This window comes from Syngnathoides biaculeatus, chromosome 7 (genome assembly GCF_019802595.1).
Source record: "Syngnathoides biaculeatus isolate LvHL_M chromosome 7, ASM1980259v1, whole genome shotgun sequence".
Classification (NCBI taxonomy): domain Eukaryota; kingdom Metazoa; phylum Chordata; class Actinopteri; order Syngnathiformes; family Syngnathidae; genus Syngnathoides; species Syngnathoides biaculeatus.
The window spans coordinates 32,896,639-32,916,893 of record NC_084646.1 but is presented as its reverse complement, the minus strand read 5'-3'; the positions used below and the strand labels follow the sequence as shown (position 1 = coordinate 32,916,893).

At 43.2% G+C, this 20,255-nt stretch overlaps 1 protein-coding gene across 4 annotated transcripts in view; it reads right to left on the bottom strand.

Annotated features, from left to right (window-relative positions):
* The window catches only part of orc1 (origin recognition complex, subunit 1), a 116,065-nt gene that overhangs the window by 60,516 nt on the left and 35,294 nt on the right, over positions 1-20,255 (bottom strand). For all 4 annotated transcript variants that reach the window (XM_061825621.1, XM_061825622.1, XM_061825623.1 and 1 more), the window contains one exon: positions 10,278-10,692. In XM_061825621.1, the coding sequence (XP_061681605.1) occupies positions 10,278-10,692 (415 nt within the window). The remainder of the gene's footprint in view (positions 1-10,277; positions 10,693-20,255) is intronic.

Genomic DNA, 20,255 nt, shown 5'->3' with positions numbered 1-20,255 from the left:
ACCCCGGCTTGATTAAGACAATCGAAACAATCTGCAAAAGGTAGAGAAGCAATACTGGAAACACGAGCGACTTACTACCAGCAATGCGGACCAAACTTTGACACCTGTCATATAGAGACAGAACAGCCCGTGTCGTACTCCTGAAGTACCCATCATAGGACACCTCGAGGGACATGGTCGAAGTCGAAGTTCATAAAACATGTAAAGTGGTTGGGCGGGGTGCTGATGGTGAAGAGCTGAGCTGAGAGTCAGGACAAAAACCACACTGCTCCTCTTAAATCTGAGCTTCAACTACCCAATGCACCCTCCGCTCCAGCACACCTGAATAGACCATACAAGGGAGGCTGAAGAGTCTTATCCCTCTGTAGTTGGAACACGACACGCTGTGCCAAACAAACATGAGCATTAATCTAAAAAAATCCCATACCGGATCAGTTGTGGCTTGGGTTAACAACGCCTGCCCCTGGCACCACTAACCTGCAGGATGTAGGAGGAAATTCAGCTACTGTGGGTCGAAGACAAGATAAAGGAGGAAACCGGATTCGTCGGCAGAAGAGGAGGAATGCACAGAGCCTACAAATAAGTGTAGGGACTTTGAATGTTGGGACAATGACAGGAAAACCTCAGGAGTTGGTTGACAAGATGATTGAGGAGAAAGGTTGATATATTTTGCATCCAAAAGCACAGGTGAAAAGGTTGTAAGGCTAGATAATTAAGGAGCAGGGTTTAAATTGTTTTACCATGGCATAGATGGGAAGAGAAATGGAGTAGGGGTTATTTTAAAGGAAGAGCTGGCTAAGAATGTTTTGGAGGTGAAAAGAATATCAGATCAAGTGATGAGGCTGAAATTTGAAATTCAGGGTGCTATGCATTATGTGATTAGCGGCTATGCCCACAGGTTGGATGTGACCAAGAGATGAAATAGAAAGAGTTGTGATTGATGCAGATTGTAATGGACATGTTGGTGAAGGAGACTGGCGATGAAGAAGTAATGTGTCTTTGAGGGACAGATGGTGGTGGACTTTCCAAAAAGGATGGAAATGGATGTAGTGGACACTTTTTTCCAGAAGAGGCAGGAACATAGAGTGGCCTACAAGAGCAGAGGTAGTAGCACGCAAATGGATTATATTTTGTGCAGACGATGTAATCTGAAGGAGGTTATTTACTGCAAGGTAGTGATAGGGGAGAGTGTAGCTCGATAGCATAAGCGGGTGGTGTGTAGGATAACTCTGGTAGTGGGTAGGGAGATTAAAAAGGCTAAGGTAAGGTATAAGGCTAAGGAGTATTGTGACGTTGAGTCTGAATTGATTAGAGGGTGATCATGGTCATGGCAGCAAGATAATGCTCAAGAGCAGGATTTTGATTTGATCAGATTTTCATTGTTGCTGTTGTTTTTATGCTCAATTTGAATCTGAAATCCATTATGAAGAGAAAAAAAATACAAAAATAAATTATATACATATATAATCTGTACATCACTTGTATTAATATAAATTCAAAAATAAAAGTAATACATGATACTGCTAGTCCAATGATACTGATGTGATGTCGATGACTGAGGATTTTTCATATGAACAGATTAATATAACTGCAAATTAAAATTCAAAAATAACATACCAGTATATTACTAAATTGGGGAAAAAAAACATTTTAAAACTTTTTGTTAACAGATTAATATAACTTAAATTAAAAAAAAAAACAAATACATCACTAAAATACAAAAATTTCAAACTCAGAAATTATAATTTCCTATTTCAACTGATATTAATAGAACATGATATGAAACGATATTTATTTCTTGATCTGACAAACTTAATCTGAAGAAAAGTTAAATGCACTGGCCTGTCAAGGAATAAACATAAACGGTCAATTATACCCGCTATGTTTTGAAGTTGCTGAATACATTGATGCATACATTGTAACAAGCATTCCTGTCAGCAATCATGATGTAATGTTAGAATCTAGCGTAATTTACAGCAGTATCTATTGTCAATCCATTGATGAAAGCATGCAGTAGATGGTCTAGATATAGACTATATCTTCCTAAAGCATGTAGAGGGAAAGAGTTTTCAACTTCAAGATAGCGCGGTACCACGGGGAAAATAAATCTCATCCAGTTGCACCACTTTTTCTTCTATTATTCACATAACCCGAGATTCATTAAAGGAAAAGCACTTTTTTTTTTTTTTTACTTTTACCATTATTATCGAGTGTAAACACAAGCAGCATGTCTAACTCTGTGCTCTATGCTGCCCCGACTGTCTGGGTGGAAGGTGTTTGTAATTATGAGTGCACCCCTTTAAGAGCCGAAGGTGGGTGGAGTCATTTAAACTATCAGGAGACCGTGTGCTTCTGTGTTGAAAAATGAATAAATAAATAAAAAAAAGTCAGGCTGTGGTTCACTGCTGGATTGGTTTTCATGTGCGCTTATAATGTCGAAGTATTTCTACTCGTAACAAATTTTACACGCGTGATTTTTCATGCTCGACTGTGCAGGTTTGCAAGTGCAATCACACCAGTCAAGTCACAGGTAATGAAAATCCCATGAAGTTCCCTGACCCAAGCCAAGTATTTTTTATTTACCGGACTTTCCAAGAGGCAAAGTTTCTTTCCATGATATTCCAGAAATTCCCTGACTCGTACGAACCATGCACAACTCATTTTCTGCTCCTTTCGTCTCCAACATGGCAAACATGTTGTCATATGAATCTTATTTGGCCTGTGCCACCAATACCTTTGCCTTACATCTTCATCTCAATGTATGCATTTTGCCTCTCCTTGGTCCTCTCAGTATCCCACTCTTTAGCTAACCTCTTGTATGATATACTATACAATGCAGGGTTCATACTCAGTCGGACCAAAAAAATTTAAGGGCTTTTTAGGGCCATTCTTAGGGGCTGACACGAAAACTTTAGGGTTGAAACAGAAAACATTTAGGGCCAACACGAAAAATTTAGGGCCATCGTGGAAAATCAAGAGTAAGGAAAAAAGACTCACCCAATGGTGCCATCGGCTGTTCTTGGTTCATCAAAGGTTCCAGTACCTCAGTACCTGTGACAGTGATCACCTGTCGCCCCTTGTGGTAGTTCTCAGTGATATGACCATTGTCAACGTCTTCACATAACAGTATACAGAAAAACTGATTCTAACTACAATTGCAACTATATACACAAATGTCTTCTACTGATGTCTGTCTCAGCACCCCTACTCTAGCTCCTTGAGCCTACCCAGTGCCTCCTCTATTTGCTGCTGCAGAGGTGCCCAAGAGGCTCTCTTGTCCTTTGCTCTGTCTCTTGAGTGCATTGGGCTCGGTGATAAACCTCAGCTTCCTCTTTTCTTCTGCCAGCTCACACAGCCTGTCAGCCTTCTCAATAAGCGTAGATATGTCAGTCTCTATTCTGGCTTTTTTGGCTTTGAGGCAGTAGAGATGAAAAGTAGGCAGCGATGCCAAATGTAGCCAGGTACGAAGTCTTCCTTTCCCCACAGTGGTAGTTTTTAGCAATGTCACTGTCTGGGAACATGACTGCAAACAATTTTGAATTATTTTCACAAGATTTGTAACTGTAATGGCTGCAGATCAATTTTAAAGTCCACACGATCTCTGCCTTTAACGAGTCCGCCTTCGTGTATTGAACTACGTTTATAGAGCCTGACTTCTGGCTGGTTGAAGTCGATGGCTGGACAACTGTCAGTGCGCATGCACTGCTAGTACCACTGCCTGAAGTTGATGCTTCACTATCTTTATATTTTACAAACATATTCATACCAGCAGAAGATGAGAGTCTTCGCCAAATCAGTGTGTCTCCTTTTTTTCCCGGTGCGACTCCAGCGCTTTGACGCCCATCTTTCCTAGCTGGTAGCTCTGCTTGCACAGATAGCAGTAAAACATGTGCCGATCTTTTGCATCTCGACGAACCCAGCTTCCAAACTCCTTACTTACTGATACAAGTTTACTATCAGTAAGACTCAAACTTGTAACATAGACCAAAGAGCTGTCCAAAGACCAGAGACAAAATTGTAAAACTCCACACGGCCGGAAGGGGCTCCGGAGAAATTGCCAAGCTGCTTGGTGAAAAAAGGTCCATTATTGGAGCAATCATTAGGAAATGGAAGAAGCTAAAAATGACAGTCAATCTCAATCGGAGTGGAACCCCGTGCAAGATATCACCTCGTGGGGTCTCAATGATTCATAGAAAGGTGAGGAATCAGCCCAGGACTATACGATAGGAGTTGGTCAATGACCTCAAAAGAGCTGGGAACACCGTTTCCAAGGTGACCGTTGATAATAGATTAAGACGTCATGGTTTGAAATGATGCATCGGCACGGAAGGTTCCCCTGCTTAAACCAGGACATGTCAAGGCCCGTCTTAAGCTTACCAACGACCATTTGGATGATACAAATGAGTCATGGGCGAAGGTTTTGTGGTCAGATGAGACTAAAATTGAACTTTTTGGTCATAATTCCACTAAACATGTTTGGAGGAAGACAAATGATGAGTTCCATCCCAAGAGTGCCATCATGCTTTCGGGGGGTTCTGCACACGGGACAGGACGACTGCAAGATATGACCTCGTAGAGTCTATATCACACAAATCGAGGGGGGAAAAAAAAAAAAAAAAAAAAAAAAAAAAATCATACATTGTGATTTCTGGATTTTTCTTTTTAGATTCTTTCTCTCACACTGGATATGCACCTACGATGAAAATTTCAGACCCTTCCATGATTTCTAAGTGGGGGGACCTTGCAATATAGCAGGGTGTTCAAACACGTTTTTTCTCAACTGTACATGTCCTGTACTGTTCTGACATATTTGTATGTCACATCAGAGGATGACGCATCAGGAACAACACAGTTGCTCTCTTGGTATTCTGTCATAGGCTTTCTCTAAATCTACAAAGACACAATGTAGCTCCTTCTGACCTCTGTACTTTTCCACAAGCATCCTCCAGGCAAATAATGCATCTGGGTACTCTTTCTAGGCATGAAACCCTACTGTTGCTCACAAATACCTCTGTCCTGAGTCGAGCCTCCACTACTATTTTCCATAACTTCATTGTGTGGCTCAACTTTATTCCTCGATAATTCCCACAGCTCTGCACATTGCCTTTGTTCTTAAAAATGGGAACAAGTGCACTTTTCCTCCATTATTCAGGCATCGTCTCGCTCGCTAGTATTCTGTTGGATAAGTTGGTCAAAAACTCCACAACCACCTCCCCAAATTGCTTCCATTCCTCCACAGGTATGTCATCAACTGCTTTTCCATTTTTCATCCTCTTTAGTGCCTTTCTCACGTCTACCTTACTAATCATTGCCATTTCCATGTCCTTCACACTTGCCTGTTCTACTTTTCCTTCTCATTTTCTTCAACTTCTCAAAGTACTCTTTCCATCGATTTAGCACACCACTGCCACAAGTCAACACATTTCCATCTCTTTCCTTAATTACCCTTACCTGCTGCAGATCCTTCTCATCTCAATCCCTCTGTCTGGCCAACCTGTAGAGATCCTTTTTTTCCTTCTTTTGTGTCTAACCTTGTGTAGATGTTGTCATATGCCTCTCTTTAACCTTCGCCACCTCTATCTTTCCCCTACGTCGCATCTCAAGGTTTTCCCTTTGCCTCTCTTCAGTCCTTTTAGGTGTCCCACATCTAATCTCTTTCCTTGTATAACGTCCTGTATTTTGGGGTTCTACCACCATGTTTCCTTCTCCCCTTTCCTACCACAAGACACCCCAAGTACTCTCCTGCCCGTCTTCTCTAATCACCTTGGCTGTAGTAGTCCAGTTTTCTGGGTCCTACTCCTGTCCATCGAGAGCCTGTCTAACATCTTTCCGAAAGGCCGCACAACATTTTTCCTTTCTCAACTTCCACAACATGGTTCTCTGCTCTACCGTTGTTTTCTTAATCTTCCTACCCAACACCAGAGACATCGTACACACCACCATCCTATGCTGTTGATCAATACTCTTACCTCCTACTACCACCACGTTACAGTTAGTAACCTTCAGATTAGATCGTCTGTACGAAATATAAGACACCTGTGTGCTTCCCCATCTGCTCTTGTAGGTCACTGGATGAAGAAGTGATGGGTAAATAGGGTATCCAGGAAAGGATCTATGAAGGACAGATGGTGGAGGACTTTGCAACAAGGATGGAAATGGCAGTAGTTAACATCTTTCTACAGAAGAGGTAGGAACATTGGGTGAAAGAAAGTTAGAGCAGAGAACCATGTGCTGGAAGCTGAGAAAGGAAGAATATTGTGCGGCCTTTCGTATAGAGGTGAGACAAGCTCTCGATGGACAGGAGGAGCTCCCGGAACACTTAACAACTACAGCCAAAGTGATCAGAGACAGGCAAGAGAGTACTTGCGGTGTCTTCTTATCGAAAAAGGGAAAACGAGACTTGCTGATGGAAACCCAAAATACAAGAAGTCATACAAGGAAAGAGGTTCGTGAAGAAGTGGGACAAAGAGGACTGAGGAAAGGTGAAAGGAATACATTGAGATGCAACGTAGGGCAGAGGTGGAGTTGGCTAAGGCTAAACAAAAGGCATATGACGACATGTACACGAGGTTGGACATGAAAGGAGAAAAGGATCGCTACAGGTTGGCCAGACAGAGGGCTTGAGATGGGAAGGTTGTGCAACAGGTAAGGGTGATTAAGGATAGAGATGGAAATGTGTTGACTGGTGGATTTGGCTCCCAGTGTTTAAGGCGTACAAAACTGTATGACAACAGCAAAACAAACAAAAAAAAAATAATAATAATCATCGGATCTATACGATTAAAGTAAATGGCCTATTATGATGTCAAAACTGCGAAATATGCCGAACTTGCACGTAAGCGAAGTGAAAAGCTATTACATTTCAGATTTCTCAAGTTATTTAATAATACTGTGTTTTCATTATTCTACATCATTATTAAACAAATACTTGGGGTCAACAATACAGAGGAATGGAGAGTGTGGTAAGGAAGTGAAGAAACGGGTCCAAGTGGGGTGGAACAGTTCGCAGAGGTCTGGTGTTCTATGTGACAGAAACATATCCACCAGGATGAAGGGCAAAGTTTATAAAACAGTGGTGAGACCGGCCATCTTCTTCTTCTTCTTCTCGGCTTGTCCCGTTAGGGGTCGCCACAGCGTGCCATCTTTTTCCATCATAGCATATCTCCTGCATCTTCCTCTCTAACCCCAACTCCCCTCATGTCTTCCCTCACCACATCCATAAACTTTCTCTTTGGTCTTCCTCTCGCTCTTTTGCCTGGCAGCTCCATCCTCAGCACCCTTCCACCAATATACTGACTCTCTCGCCTCTGAACATGTCCAAACCATCGAAGTCTGCTCTCTCGAATCTTATCTCCAAAACATCCAACTTTGGCTGGCCCCCATGAGCTCATTTCTAATCTTATCCAACCTGCTCACTCCGAGCGAGAACCTCAACATGTCCTGTACTATTCTGACATATTTGTATGTCACATCAGAGGATGACGCATGAAGAACAACACAGTTCCTCTCTTGGTATTCTGTCATAGGCTTTCTCTAGATCTACAAAGACACAATGTAGCTCCTTCTGACCTCTGTACTTTTCCACTAGCATCCTCGAGGCAAATAATGCATCTGGGTACTCTTTCTAGGCATGAAACCCTACTGTTGCTCACAAATACCTCTGTCCTGAGTCTAGCCTCCACTACTCTTTCCCATAACTTCATTGTGTGGCTCATCAACATTATTCCTCTATAATTCCCACAGCTCTGAACATCGCCTTTGTTCTTAAAAATGGGAACTAGAACACTTTTCCTCCATTCTTCAAGAATCTTTTTGCCCGCTAGTATTCTGTTGAATAAGTTGGTCAAAAACTCCACAGCCATCTCTCCAAATTGCTTCCATACCTCCACCGGTATGTCATCAGGACCAACTGCCTTTCCCTTTTTTCATCCTTTGTCGTGCCTTTCTGACTTCCCCCTTACTAATAAATTGCCACTTCCTGGTCCTTCACACTTGCCTCTTCAACTCTTCCTTCTGTCATTTTCTTCATTCATCAACTTCTTAAAGTATTCTTTCCATCTATTTACGACACTACTGGAACCAGTCAACACATTTCCACCTCTTTCCTTAATCACCCTTACCTGCTGCACATCCTTCCCATCTCTATCCCTCTGTCTGGCCAACCTGTAGAGATCATTTTCTCCTTCTTTCGTGTCCAACCTGGTGTAAATGTCTTCATATGCCTCTTGTTTAGCCTTTGCCACCGCTACCTTTGCCCTACGTCACATCTCGATGTACGCCTCTCAGTGTCCCACTTCTTCGCTAATCTCTTTCCTTGTATGAGTCCCTGTATTTTGGGGTTCCACTACCAAGTCTCCTCCTCCCCTTTCCTACCAGAAGACACACCAAGTACTCTCCTGCCTGTCTCTCTGATTACCTTGGCTGTCGTAGTCCAGTCTTCCGGGAGCTTCTGCTGTCCATCGAGAGCCTGTCTCACCTTTTTCCGAAAGGTCCCACAATATTCTTCCTTTCTCAGCTTCCACCAAATGGTTCTCTGCTCTACCTTCTTCATCTTCCTACCCACCACCAGAGTCATCCTAAACACCACCCTCCTATGCTGTCGAGCTACACTCTCCCCTACCACTACTTTACAGTCAGTCAGATTACATCGTCTGCACAACATATAATCCAACTACGTGCTTCTACCTCCGCTCTTGTAGGTCACACTATTTGTTCCCCCCTCTTCTGGAAATAATTACCAATATGTCCATTACAATCTGCACCAATCACAACTCTCGTCTGGGATGCTCAGAACTACTTCATCTTGTTCCTTACAGAATTTCTCTTTCAACTCTTGGTCACATCTTACCTTTGGGGCATAACCGCTAACCACATTGTACATAACACCCTCAATTTCAAATTTTAGTCTCATCACTCGATCTGATACTCTTTTCACCAAGACATTCTTCGCCAGCTCTTCCTTTAAAATAACGCCTCATCCATTTCTCTTCCCATCTACTGCGTAGTAGACTAATTTAAACCCTGCTCCTAAACTTCTAGCCTTACTACCTTTCCACCTGCTCTCTTGGATGCACAGTATATCAATTTTTCTCCTAATCATCATGTCAACCAACTCCTGAGCTTTACCTATCATAGTCCCAACATTCAAAGTCCCTACACTCAGTTGTAGGCTCTGTGCATTCCTCTTTTTCTTCTGACAACAGATCCGGTTTCCTCCTCTTCTTTGTCTTTGACCTACAGTAGCTGAATTTCCCCCGTGCCCTGCAGGTTAGCAGTGCCGGGGGCGGGCCACGTCTGATCCGGTATGGGATTCTTTAGATCAGTGATTCCCAAACAGTGTGCCGGTGTGCATTAGTGTGCCGTGAGTGCTCTTCAGGTGTGCCATGGGAAGTTATCCAATTTTATATAATTGCAAAAAAAAAAAAACATTTATTCAAAGAAATAATATATATTTATTCATCTTTTTATGCCAGTGAGGCACAATGACAGACAGATTAATTACTGTATGTACTTCCTGCCATCTGATTTTTTTTGTTCTATTTTTGGTGACATTTACTTTTGTTTGTGTGCCGTGGGATTTTTCAATTGTAATATATGTGCCGTGGCTCTATAAAGGTTGGAAATAACTGCTTTAGATGAACGCTCATATTTGTTTGGCACAGTTTTTACGCCAAATGCCCTTCCTGATGCAACCCTCTGCATTTATCCGGGCTTGGGACCGGCCTATTGATTGCACTGGTTTGTGCCCCCATAGGGCTGCATTTGGTGAGACCGGCTATGATGTACGAATTAGAGATGGTGGCACTGAAGAAACAGGAAGCAGTACTTGAGGTAGCAGAAATTAAGATGCTGAGGTTTTTGCTTGGTGTGAACAGGTTGGATAGTTTTAGAAATGAGCTCATTATAGGGACAGCCAAAGTTGGACGTTTTGGAGACAAGGATCAAGAGAGCAGACTTGGTTTGGACATGTTCAGAGGCGAGAGAGTGAGTATGTTGGTAGAAGTGTGCTGAGGATGGAGCTGCCAGGCAAAAGAGCAAGAGGAAGACCAAAGAAAACGTTTATGGATATTGTGAGGGAGGATATGAGGACAGTGCGTATTAGACAGGAGGATGCACGTGATAGGCTTCGATGGAAAATGATGACACGCTGTGGCAACCCCTAATGGGACAAGCCGATAGAAAAAGATTATTAAACAATGGTCATATAATAATTTAAGGTAGTTTCTGTAACTCTGCCCAAAGTTATAGTCCATATTTTTGAACAGCGAACTACTCACTGCAGAGCTTGAGCCGTTTACGGACTCCTGGCATCCTGGCTGCCGAATTCCTTTTCTTACTGCTTAGACATTTTGAAGCTTGAAGTTTGGTGGCTGAATGCATTGAGTCAGCTTCTGGGCCAACTTTTCCTGTGCTTGTGTCTTTGGTGTATCGGACCTCTGTTGAAGCGGCCCGTTGTTTGACAGGGGTGCCAGATGGCGACAAAATTCGTTGGTGCACTCTTCGAGATGACAGAGCCGGTGAGCTGGGAAATAAATTGGTGTGGGAGGGTTTGGGACTGCAAGGAGGGGTGGAAGGTGGTAATACAGGTGAGTCTAGCATTTTGAAAGTCTTGGTGTCCCAGGACAACTTCACATAGAGCACATCTTTATCAGTGGACTCTGGGAAGGGAGCTGGTCCATCAAGATACTTCACCTACAAAAAAGAAAAAGTAGAGACCTTAAAATTGGCTTTGTTTTTTTTTTAAAATACAAGTCAAATGAGGTGGCATGTGTGCAAAGCTGTAATGTGTTGGCCTCAAAGTTCTGAGGTCTAGGGTTAAATCCCACCCCCACTTGTTTGCATGTTCTCCCCGTGCCTACGTTGGTTTTCTCTGGGAACTCCAGTTTCTTCTGACATCCCAAAAACATGCAACATTAATTAGACACTCTAAATTGCCCTCGGTGTGATTGTGAATGCGACAGTACTCTGTCTCCATGTGCCCTGTGAGTGGCTGGCAACCAGTTCAGGTTGTACCCTGCCTCTTGCCCGATGACAGCTGGGATAGGCTCCAGCCCTCCCGGGACCCTTGTGAGGATAAGCGGCTAATAAAATGGATGGATGGATAAGCTTCATGACTTCAGTAGAATATGATAACTTACTTCCTTCAACAAAATTTACTGCGTAGGAGGCAGGTAGAGAATGCTTGCTGAGGTTCTGAATGTGTTATTGACTTGCCTTTGCATCAATTCCTCCATCCATCCACCTTCTACTGCTTATCCGAGGTCAGGTTGTGAGACAAAGAGAATTAGCAGGGACTCCCAGACTTCCCTGTCCCTGGCCGCTTCATCCAGTACTTTTGGGTGAATTCTGGGACATTCCAAGGCCAGGCGAGACAGTCTATCCAGCGTGTCGTGGGTCATCTGTGGGGCCTCTTTCTGGTGGGTTGATACCACATACTCCCAAAGCACCCCACACAGGACTGACTGCCAGAAGGAGAAACACTTGAAGGCCTTTTCCAAGTCCACAAAAAACATGTAGACTGGTAAGACACACTCATAAATCCTCAAGGACCAAATGAAAGGGTGTAGAGCTGGTCATGATTTCACCATCACGATACTACTCGTCTTGAGTCTTAGATTAAACTTTGTGCCAGACCCTCCTTTCCAGCACCCCTGATTGGACTTCCCAGGCAAGCTCAGGAGTGTGATCCCCTATAGTTGGAACACACCCTCAGGTGCCACTTCTTAAAAAGGCATCTACCACCCCAGTCTGTCAATCCAGAGGCACTGTCCCCGATGTCCACACAATGGTTTAGAAGCGTGCCAAGCAATACAGCACCATAATATCCAGAGTCTTTAGGAACTCCGAGCAAATCTCGCGCAACACCTATGTACGAAACACTAGCCAGAGTACACAGCCATTTTGGAGTCCTCAGAGGGAGTGCTAAAGCGCGCTCCCACTGGGGACTCAATCATTCTGCTGGGAGATTTCAATGCTATGAGCATCTGGGCAAGGACAGTGAAATGCGGATTGGCGTGATCGAAAAAGAACGACACCCCCCGAGATCACATCAGGATATTGAACTTAGTGATTATGGACGCTCTAGTGAAAAGAGGGGTGAAGCTGTCTAGTGATCAACACCTGTTTGTGAGTTGGCTTTGATGATGAGAGAAGATTCCGTTCCGGCGTGGCAGGCCCAAACATATTGTTAGTGTCTGCTGGAATGTCTGGGAGATTCCCCTGTCAGAAGACGTTTCCACTCACACATCCAACATAACTTTGCTGATGTTCCAAAGGAGGCGGGTTACATCAAGTCCAAGTGGACCATGTTTCGGGCCTCCATTTCTGAGGCGGCCAACTGGAGCTGTTACCTTAAGGTGGTCAGTGCCTTTCGTGGCAGCAATCCCCGAAGCCAGTTGTGGACACCAACAGTGCGGGTTGCCGTCAAGCTGAAGTCTTTTTGGACTTTAGTGGCCTGTGGGACGCCTGAGGCAGCAGAAATAGTGGCTGCTGAAGCAAAAACCTGGGCAGGGAGGAGTTCAATGAGGTTATGGCAAAAGACTTGCAGTAAGCTTCAAGGAAATTCTGTCCCACCATCCAGCATCTCAGAAGGGGGAAGCAGTGCCCCAATAACATTTTGTATAGTGTGGATGGGGCACTGCTAACCTCCACTCAGGACATTGGAAGTCGGTGGGAAGAATACTTCAAAGATCTTAATTCCATCGACACGCCTTCCCATGAGGAAGCAGCATCTGGGTTCTCTGTGGCAGGCTCTCCTATCTCTGGTGTTGAGCTCACTGAAATGGTTAAAAAGATCCTTGGTGGTAATGCACTTGGGGTGGATGAGATTCGCCCTAAGTTTCTTCAGGCTCTGGAGGTTGTATGGCTGTCCTGGTTGACACACCTCTGCAACATCGTGTGGACATTGGGGACAGTGCCTCTGGATTGGCAGACTAGGGTGGTACTCCCCCTTTTAAAGAAAGGGGACTGGAGGGGCGTGTTTCAACTACAGGGGATAACACTCTTCAGCCTTCCTGGTAAGGTCTTCTTAGGGGAAGTTGAAGCTCAGATTCAGGGGACCAGTGTGGTTTTTATCCTGGCCGTGAAACACTAGACCAGCTGTTTACCCTGAGCAGAGTCCTTGAGGATGCATGGGAGTTCATTCAACCAGTCCACGTGTTTTATGGACTTGGAAAAAGTATTCGACCAGCTCCCTCAGGGAATCCTGTTGATGGCGTTTTGGGAATATGGTACCAAACACTGTGATAGTGGCTGTTTGGCCCCTGTACGACCGGTATCAGAGTTAGGTCTGCATAGCAGCAGTAAGTCAAACTTCTTTCCAGTGAATGTTGGACTCGACCAAGGCTGGATAAGGGTTAGTATTCCATCTCTGCTTTTTGCAGAAGATGTGGTTATGTTGGCTTCATCGGCTCGTGATCTTCAAACCTCATTGGAGCGGTTTGAGGCCAATTATATAATGTAGCATTGTTAAAATAGTTAGGAATGTTTGATCATGTCAAATACTCGTTTGGTCAACTCAGTATGGTGCACCCCAGGATTGCCTACATTTTTGTCTTTTGGTCGTATCTGGACTCATAAGGGATGAATTGGTCACCACGTGGCAGACATGCCCTCAAGAGTCAGTCGGGTGGTGCTAACAATCCGTTGAGCAGGTTTGATTGTCTGTTGCAGTCAGTTTGTCCTTTTGTGGCAGCCACAAACTAGATGTGATTGAGGTAGACAGTCCTGATTTGATGAGTTGATGACAGCTGTGTAGAACGGTCTCAGTAGGTTCTGCTTCCTCAGAAGCTGCAGGAAGTTCATCCTTTGCTGTTTTTTTTTTTTTTTTTTTTTTTTTTTTTTTTTTTTAAGATGGAGCTTATCTTTGTCTCCCACTTCAGGTCCTGTGGGACTGTAACATCCCAACTAAACAGATTTTAATTCTTTTGTTGGGAAGGAATGACTCCAACATTATCTCCAGCTCTGTTGTGGGAAAACTCTTCAAAAAAAGCATAAAGGAGGGAAGACTAAATGCTCCCAACTTTAAATGTTAATGTTGAGCTAGCCCTTATTAATATCTTATCAAATGGTTGCATCACAATGAAGAGTGCCACCCTTGGCTAGAATTGGACCAAATAGACTGCAACAACAAACTCTCAAATAGACTGCAACAACACACTCTCAAAACTCCTATTCATTTCTACAAGTCTTAAACACCATTCGTGTTTTAAGAATCCAATAATCACTTTCGCCGGGCTTGGGACCAGCCTACAGATTGCACTGGTTTGTGCCCCCATAGGGCTGCATTAATAACCAGTAATGATTAGATGTGTGCAAATATCCCCTGCCGGTGAACGAGCCTCAACTATGACAGCCACAGCTTTATCCTGTCAGGTTAACTCCATGGGAGGTTAAAGAAGGAGAAATTTGGGTGCATTTTCTCAGTTTTGTTGCACAACACTTATGCTTAGCTTGAGGCCCCGTAGCTCAGTGGTTAGAGCACTGGTTTGGTAAACCAGGGGTTGTGGGTTCGTATCCCACTGGGGCCTCCACTCCCTTAGAAGGGTTGCGTCAGGAAGGGCATCCGGCGTAAAAAATTGTGCCAAACATATGCGTTCATCTGAGATGATACGCTGTGGCGACCCCGAAAGGGACAAGCCAAAAGAAACACACTTATGCTTAGCTTGAACGAATGGTCTGTAATGCTAAGCACCGGAGACATCAAGGGCGGAGTCAAGGATGCTTATTCCGCGTTTGGCTGTGAAAGCTGGCACATCTAGATTTTGCTTGGATTTAAAATATATTCTTTATTTTCATTTACTTTACTTTCATTTTCTGTTACAGTATATGTAACAATAATGTATTATTATGTAATAATATTACTACTGCACATTGGAGGGTTTATTGTACATATTAATTTTGGGGAAAGTCTTCCTTTAACAGCTTGGTGGCAAAGTCGAGAATCTACAGGATCTCAATTAGCTCCCAGTGTGTGATCCCCAATCGGTCATAATCCAGATTTTTAAATTAATAATATACCCCTTTATTTTCACGACTGGAAACTATATGGAATTGATCCCCTACAACGAACGTTTTTAGGACATGTGATGACTGTTCCAAGAATTCCAAATAACAGGGGGAAATTTCTAGAATTCTTCCTTTCCTTTCGGCTTGTTCCATTAGGGGTCACCATAGCATGTCATCTGTTTCCATCTAAGTCAATCTAGTGCATTTTCCTCTCCAACACCCACTGTCCTCATGTCTTCCCTCACAATATCCATCAACTTTTCTTTGGTATTCCTCTCGCTCTTTTGCCTTCCATCCTCAGCACCCTTCAACCAATATACTCACTCTCTCGCCTCTGGACATGGCCAAACCATCGAAGTCTGCTCTCTCGAACCTTGTCTCCAAAACATCCAACTTTGGCTATCCCTCAAATTAGCTCATTTCTAATCGTATCCAACCTGCTCACTCCGAGCAAGAACCTCAACATCTTCATTCCTGCCACCTCCAGTTCTGCTTCCTGTCTCTTCAGTACCACCGTCTCTAATCGTACATCGCCAGTCTAACCACGATTTTATGAACTTTGCCTTTCATCCTAGCAGAGACTTTTCTGTCTCATACCACACCAGACAACTTCCGCCAGCTGTTCCAACCTGCTTGAACCCGTTTCTTCACTTCCTTACCACACTCACCATTGTTCTGGATTGTTGACCCGAAATATTTGACGTCATCCACCCTCACTGTCTCCTCTCCCTGGAGCTTCACTATTCCTCCTCCACCCTTATCATTCACACACGTATGTTCTGTTTTACTACAGCTAATCTTTATTCCTCACATTTCCTGTGCATCCCTCCATCTTTCTAATTGTTCATTCACCTCCTCCCTGGTTTCACTGTAGATCACGTCATCTGCGAACATTATGGTTCAAGTGGAATCCAGCCTAACCTCATCTATCAGACTGTCCATAACCACAGCAAACAGGAAGGGGCTCAGAGGTGATCCATGATGCAGTCCCACCTTCACCTTGAATTATTGTGTCACACTGACGGCACACCTTACCACTGTTCTGCTGCCCTCATACATGTCCTCTACTATTCTGATATATTTCTCCACCACACCAGACTTACAAATGAGGAACAACGCAGTTCCTCTCTTGATATTCTGTCAAAGGAGAGCTTGCGTGGGAAACTCATTTCATCTGCTTCTAGATGCCGGATGCTAGACCAAAATTTCCTTAAAGCTGTCTAACCTCATCTGTCAGACTATCCATAACCACAGAAAACAAGAAGGGGCTCAGAGCTGATCCGTGATGCAGTCCCACCTCCACCATGAATCCATCTGTCACACCTAAGACACACCTCACCATTGTTCAGCTGCCATCATACATGTTCTGTACTATTCCGACATATTTCTCTGCCACATCAGACTTACGCATGAGGAACAACACAGTTCCTCTCGGTTTTCTGTCTAGGGTTTTCTCTAGATCCACAAAGACAACGTTGCTCCTTCTGGCCTTCTCTGTACTTTTCCACTAGCATCCTCGAGGCAAATAATCCATCTGTGGTACTCTTTCTATGCATGAAACCAAACTGTTGCTCACAGATACTTCTGTCCTGAGTCCAGCCTCCACTACTATTTTCCATAACTTCGTGTGGCTCATCAACTTTATTCCTCGATAATTCCCACAGCTCTGAACATCGCCTTTGTTCTTAAAAATGGGAACTAGAACACTTTTCCTCCATTCTTCAAGAATCTTTTTGCCCGCTAGTATTCTGTTGAATAAGTTGGTCAAAAACTCCACACCCATCTCTCCAAATTGCTTCCATACCTCCACCAGTATGTCATCAGGACCAACTGCCTTTCCCTTTTTTCATCCTTTGTAGTGCCTTTCTGACTTCCCCCTTACTAATAAATTGCCACTTCCTGGTCCTTCACACTTGCCTCTTCAACTCTTCCTTCTCTGTCATTTTCTTCATTCATCAACTTCTGTCATGAGTCCAGTCTCCGCTACTCTTTTCCGTAACTTCATTGTGTGGCTCATCAACTTTATTCCTTGATAATTTCCACAGCGCTGCACATACCTTTTGATCTTAAAAACAGAACAAGCACACTTTTCACCCATTCTTCAGGCATCTTCATGCTTGCTAGTATTCTGTTGAATAAGTCGATCAAAAACTCCACAACCACCTCCTCAAATTGCTTCCATACCTCCAAAGGTATGTCATCAGGACCAAGTGCTTTTCCATTTTTCATCCTCCTTAGTGCCTAACGCCTCCCTTACTAATCATTGCAACTTCCTGGTTCTTCACACTTGCCTCTTCTACTGTTACTTCTCATTTTATTCATCAACTTCTCAAAGTACTCTTTCCATCTATTCGTGCGTCACCTATTGTGGATTCAGGGAATCGCATTTTTTTTCATCCCCTACCCCTCCAAAAAAAAAAAAAAAAAAAAAGACTGGCTTCCAGTGGATACTATATTACATGACGCACATTGATAGAACGCGGATTGATACAAAACATCCCCAGCACAAGGTGGAACAATGAAGCAAAAAAAATAAGTAAAATTATTGGTTGCAGGCGCAACATTGACCAATAAGAGGACGAATGGCTTTATCCCTTGAGCGGATTCGTCATGCTTCACCGAAGCTTCACAAAGCAACTTCCCTTGTCCCATCCATTTCCCCATTATGCGTGTTGTCTGTGCAGTTTACCAGCTAGCACACTGTAATTTCTTGAGTGTAATGCGCCCTGAAGTTAAATGCATATCCCCAAAGTTGACCCTTGAAAAAAAAAAATACTAAAAAAAAACAAAAAAAAAAAAAAAAACAGGAAAACCCTTCTACCAATGTACAATGCGTACCACCAATTTGCCGCTACCCATATGCTCAGAAGTTAGGAATGATCTGTATTTATATTTTGTTAGGTTTGTACTTGTATTGTCTTTCAAAAAACCGTCCGTACAACAATATTAATAATAATGTACATGTGCTGATGTAGCAGTAATATAATCTTGGGAGAGGCCACAGGACACGCTTGTCCTGGTCCCTTTAACTGTCAGAACAGAATCCCTCAACCAACTAAATTAAATGCTCAATGATGGCACATTTTATTAATACTGTTAACACATATTTCTGTCTTAAAAATGTAAACTCTTTAACGTTGTTTATTAAACATGTTTGTGCATACTGCAGTTTATCCTATACATTACACATCCTTGGCCAAGCCTTCGAAAGGAGCATTATGACTCATCTCTAATCCGAAAAAGATCCGTTGTAGCTTTATTTGGTGCATCGCTGTGGAACTCATCATTGATGACTTGAAATATTTTATTTTTACCCCGAGACTTTGGATTGCGCAGCGCAACCTCTCCCCCTCCATTCGGCTCCAATTCGTAGCATCTTTCACTATGGCGTCAGGTGGCTATCAAATCAACGTGAGGTCAAACTATGTAAAAACGAGCGTAATGGGCACATTTTTTTAAAAAGCGAGCATTTCAATTGTGTGTGCTCCTGTTTTTTTTTTTATGTCCCAATGACGCTCGTGTATTACATAGTTTGAGCTCCCGTTGTTTTGATACCCACCTGAAGCCATTGAGGCGAGCTTTCATTGTTTCAGACTGTGGTGCAACTTCCGGGTTGCCAGTATCATCGGCACGAGTGATGTCACATTTCTTTTAGAAGCAGCTGCACAACTAGCCGTTGTAGTGGACGTTTTTTTTTGTATTAGTTTAAGTTTAAACAAATTCATGGGCAGTCATTTCTGATCTTTGGTGCAGAATCAACAAGCATGCTACGCTAACAATCATAAAATGCAAGCTCCTGGAAGAGCTCTGAGAGCTCAGGTTGGGGGCACAGATTACCGTCATATATATAAATGTATAACATAAGACATATGTCGTAATGTATATGAAAACATTTTTTCCATTGCTATGTACCTGTATACGACTACAATGTCATTGCATTTTTTATTTTTCAACCCCACCTAAATATAATGCATTCTTAACTTTATGAAAATATTTTGGGAAAAATGTGCGCATTATTTTCAAAGAATTATGGTATGCATTGTATCTTAGAGTTGTGTTTGTGATAATTTTTTTTTTCACAGATGAGATTTTTTTGATGATGTAGTTACAATACCACCACAGCGTTGTGCCCCAGCGAAAGCTTCTTCAGCGGCGGCCGAGAGGTGGTGACTAAGCGTGCACATTTATCCTTTTAGGGATCCAGCAGGAGGAATGGGCTCCTATTCGGGAGCATTTTTACCCTTTTTGGGAACCAGCGGGAAAAAATTCAACCACTTTGTGCAGCAAATGGCACTGGTACCGTGGGACCTACTGGGATGTCCCCCAGGGCTCCAGACAGGGCACTTTTCTCCTTGTTGGACACTGCATTGTAACTCTCCTCCTCGAGATGGAGGGTTTTTGACCAGCAAAGGCTGGTTCGAAAAAACTAAAAAACAATATACAGCCTCAGAAACTTGCCGTTGTATGGTGTTGCTTGTCGCTATGTAGAGAAAGACTTTCCTAGATGGCGGGCGCATGTTTTTAAACATGGATGAAAAGGGCCTTTTTTTGAAAGAGGACAGCTACTCGTAATTCTTCAAGGACCATGATTATAATAACTCATTGCAATGCTCCAGGTGAGTGAAGTTAAAGCCTTTAACGAGCCTCTCATTCACAATGTGTGTGCGTGTGTGTGGGGGGGGGCGGGGTGGGGGGCTGGAGTGTAATTTAGCTGTACTCCTACAGCACTCCATTTTCTTATAGCAGGGGTGCTCAATGAGTCGATCGCAGTCGATCCCGAGGCAGTTTCGGTCGATCGTGACGGCACGCCGAGAAAAGAGAAAAAAAAAAAAAAAAAAAGCCTTTTTTTTTTTTATTTTAGCTCACTGCGCAAGTGCAAACAATGACAGTACAGGAAAACCCAGTGCCAGTGAGTTACCCCTTATTTTAAGCTCTCGATTAAGAAATCTTAAACGACTATGGATGCTGCAGTAAAAACAAAAACATATCACTTTCATACGGAATTTGATGGGGACTTTTTTTTTCATGATGTCATTTTCAAAGTGCGTTTGCCTCACCTGCCAGTGTAGTGAAATGAGGAACAGCATGTTTATGGAAAATACGACACCGACATTCCGCCGAAAAGCAAGCTGAGAATGAGAAAAGTGAACGAACTAAAAACCCGACTGGCCACACAGCAGTCACTTTTCACACAATATAGTTCAACAGCAAAATCCGCCATCAAGCATCGTTTCCGGGATCGTCACATC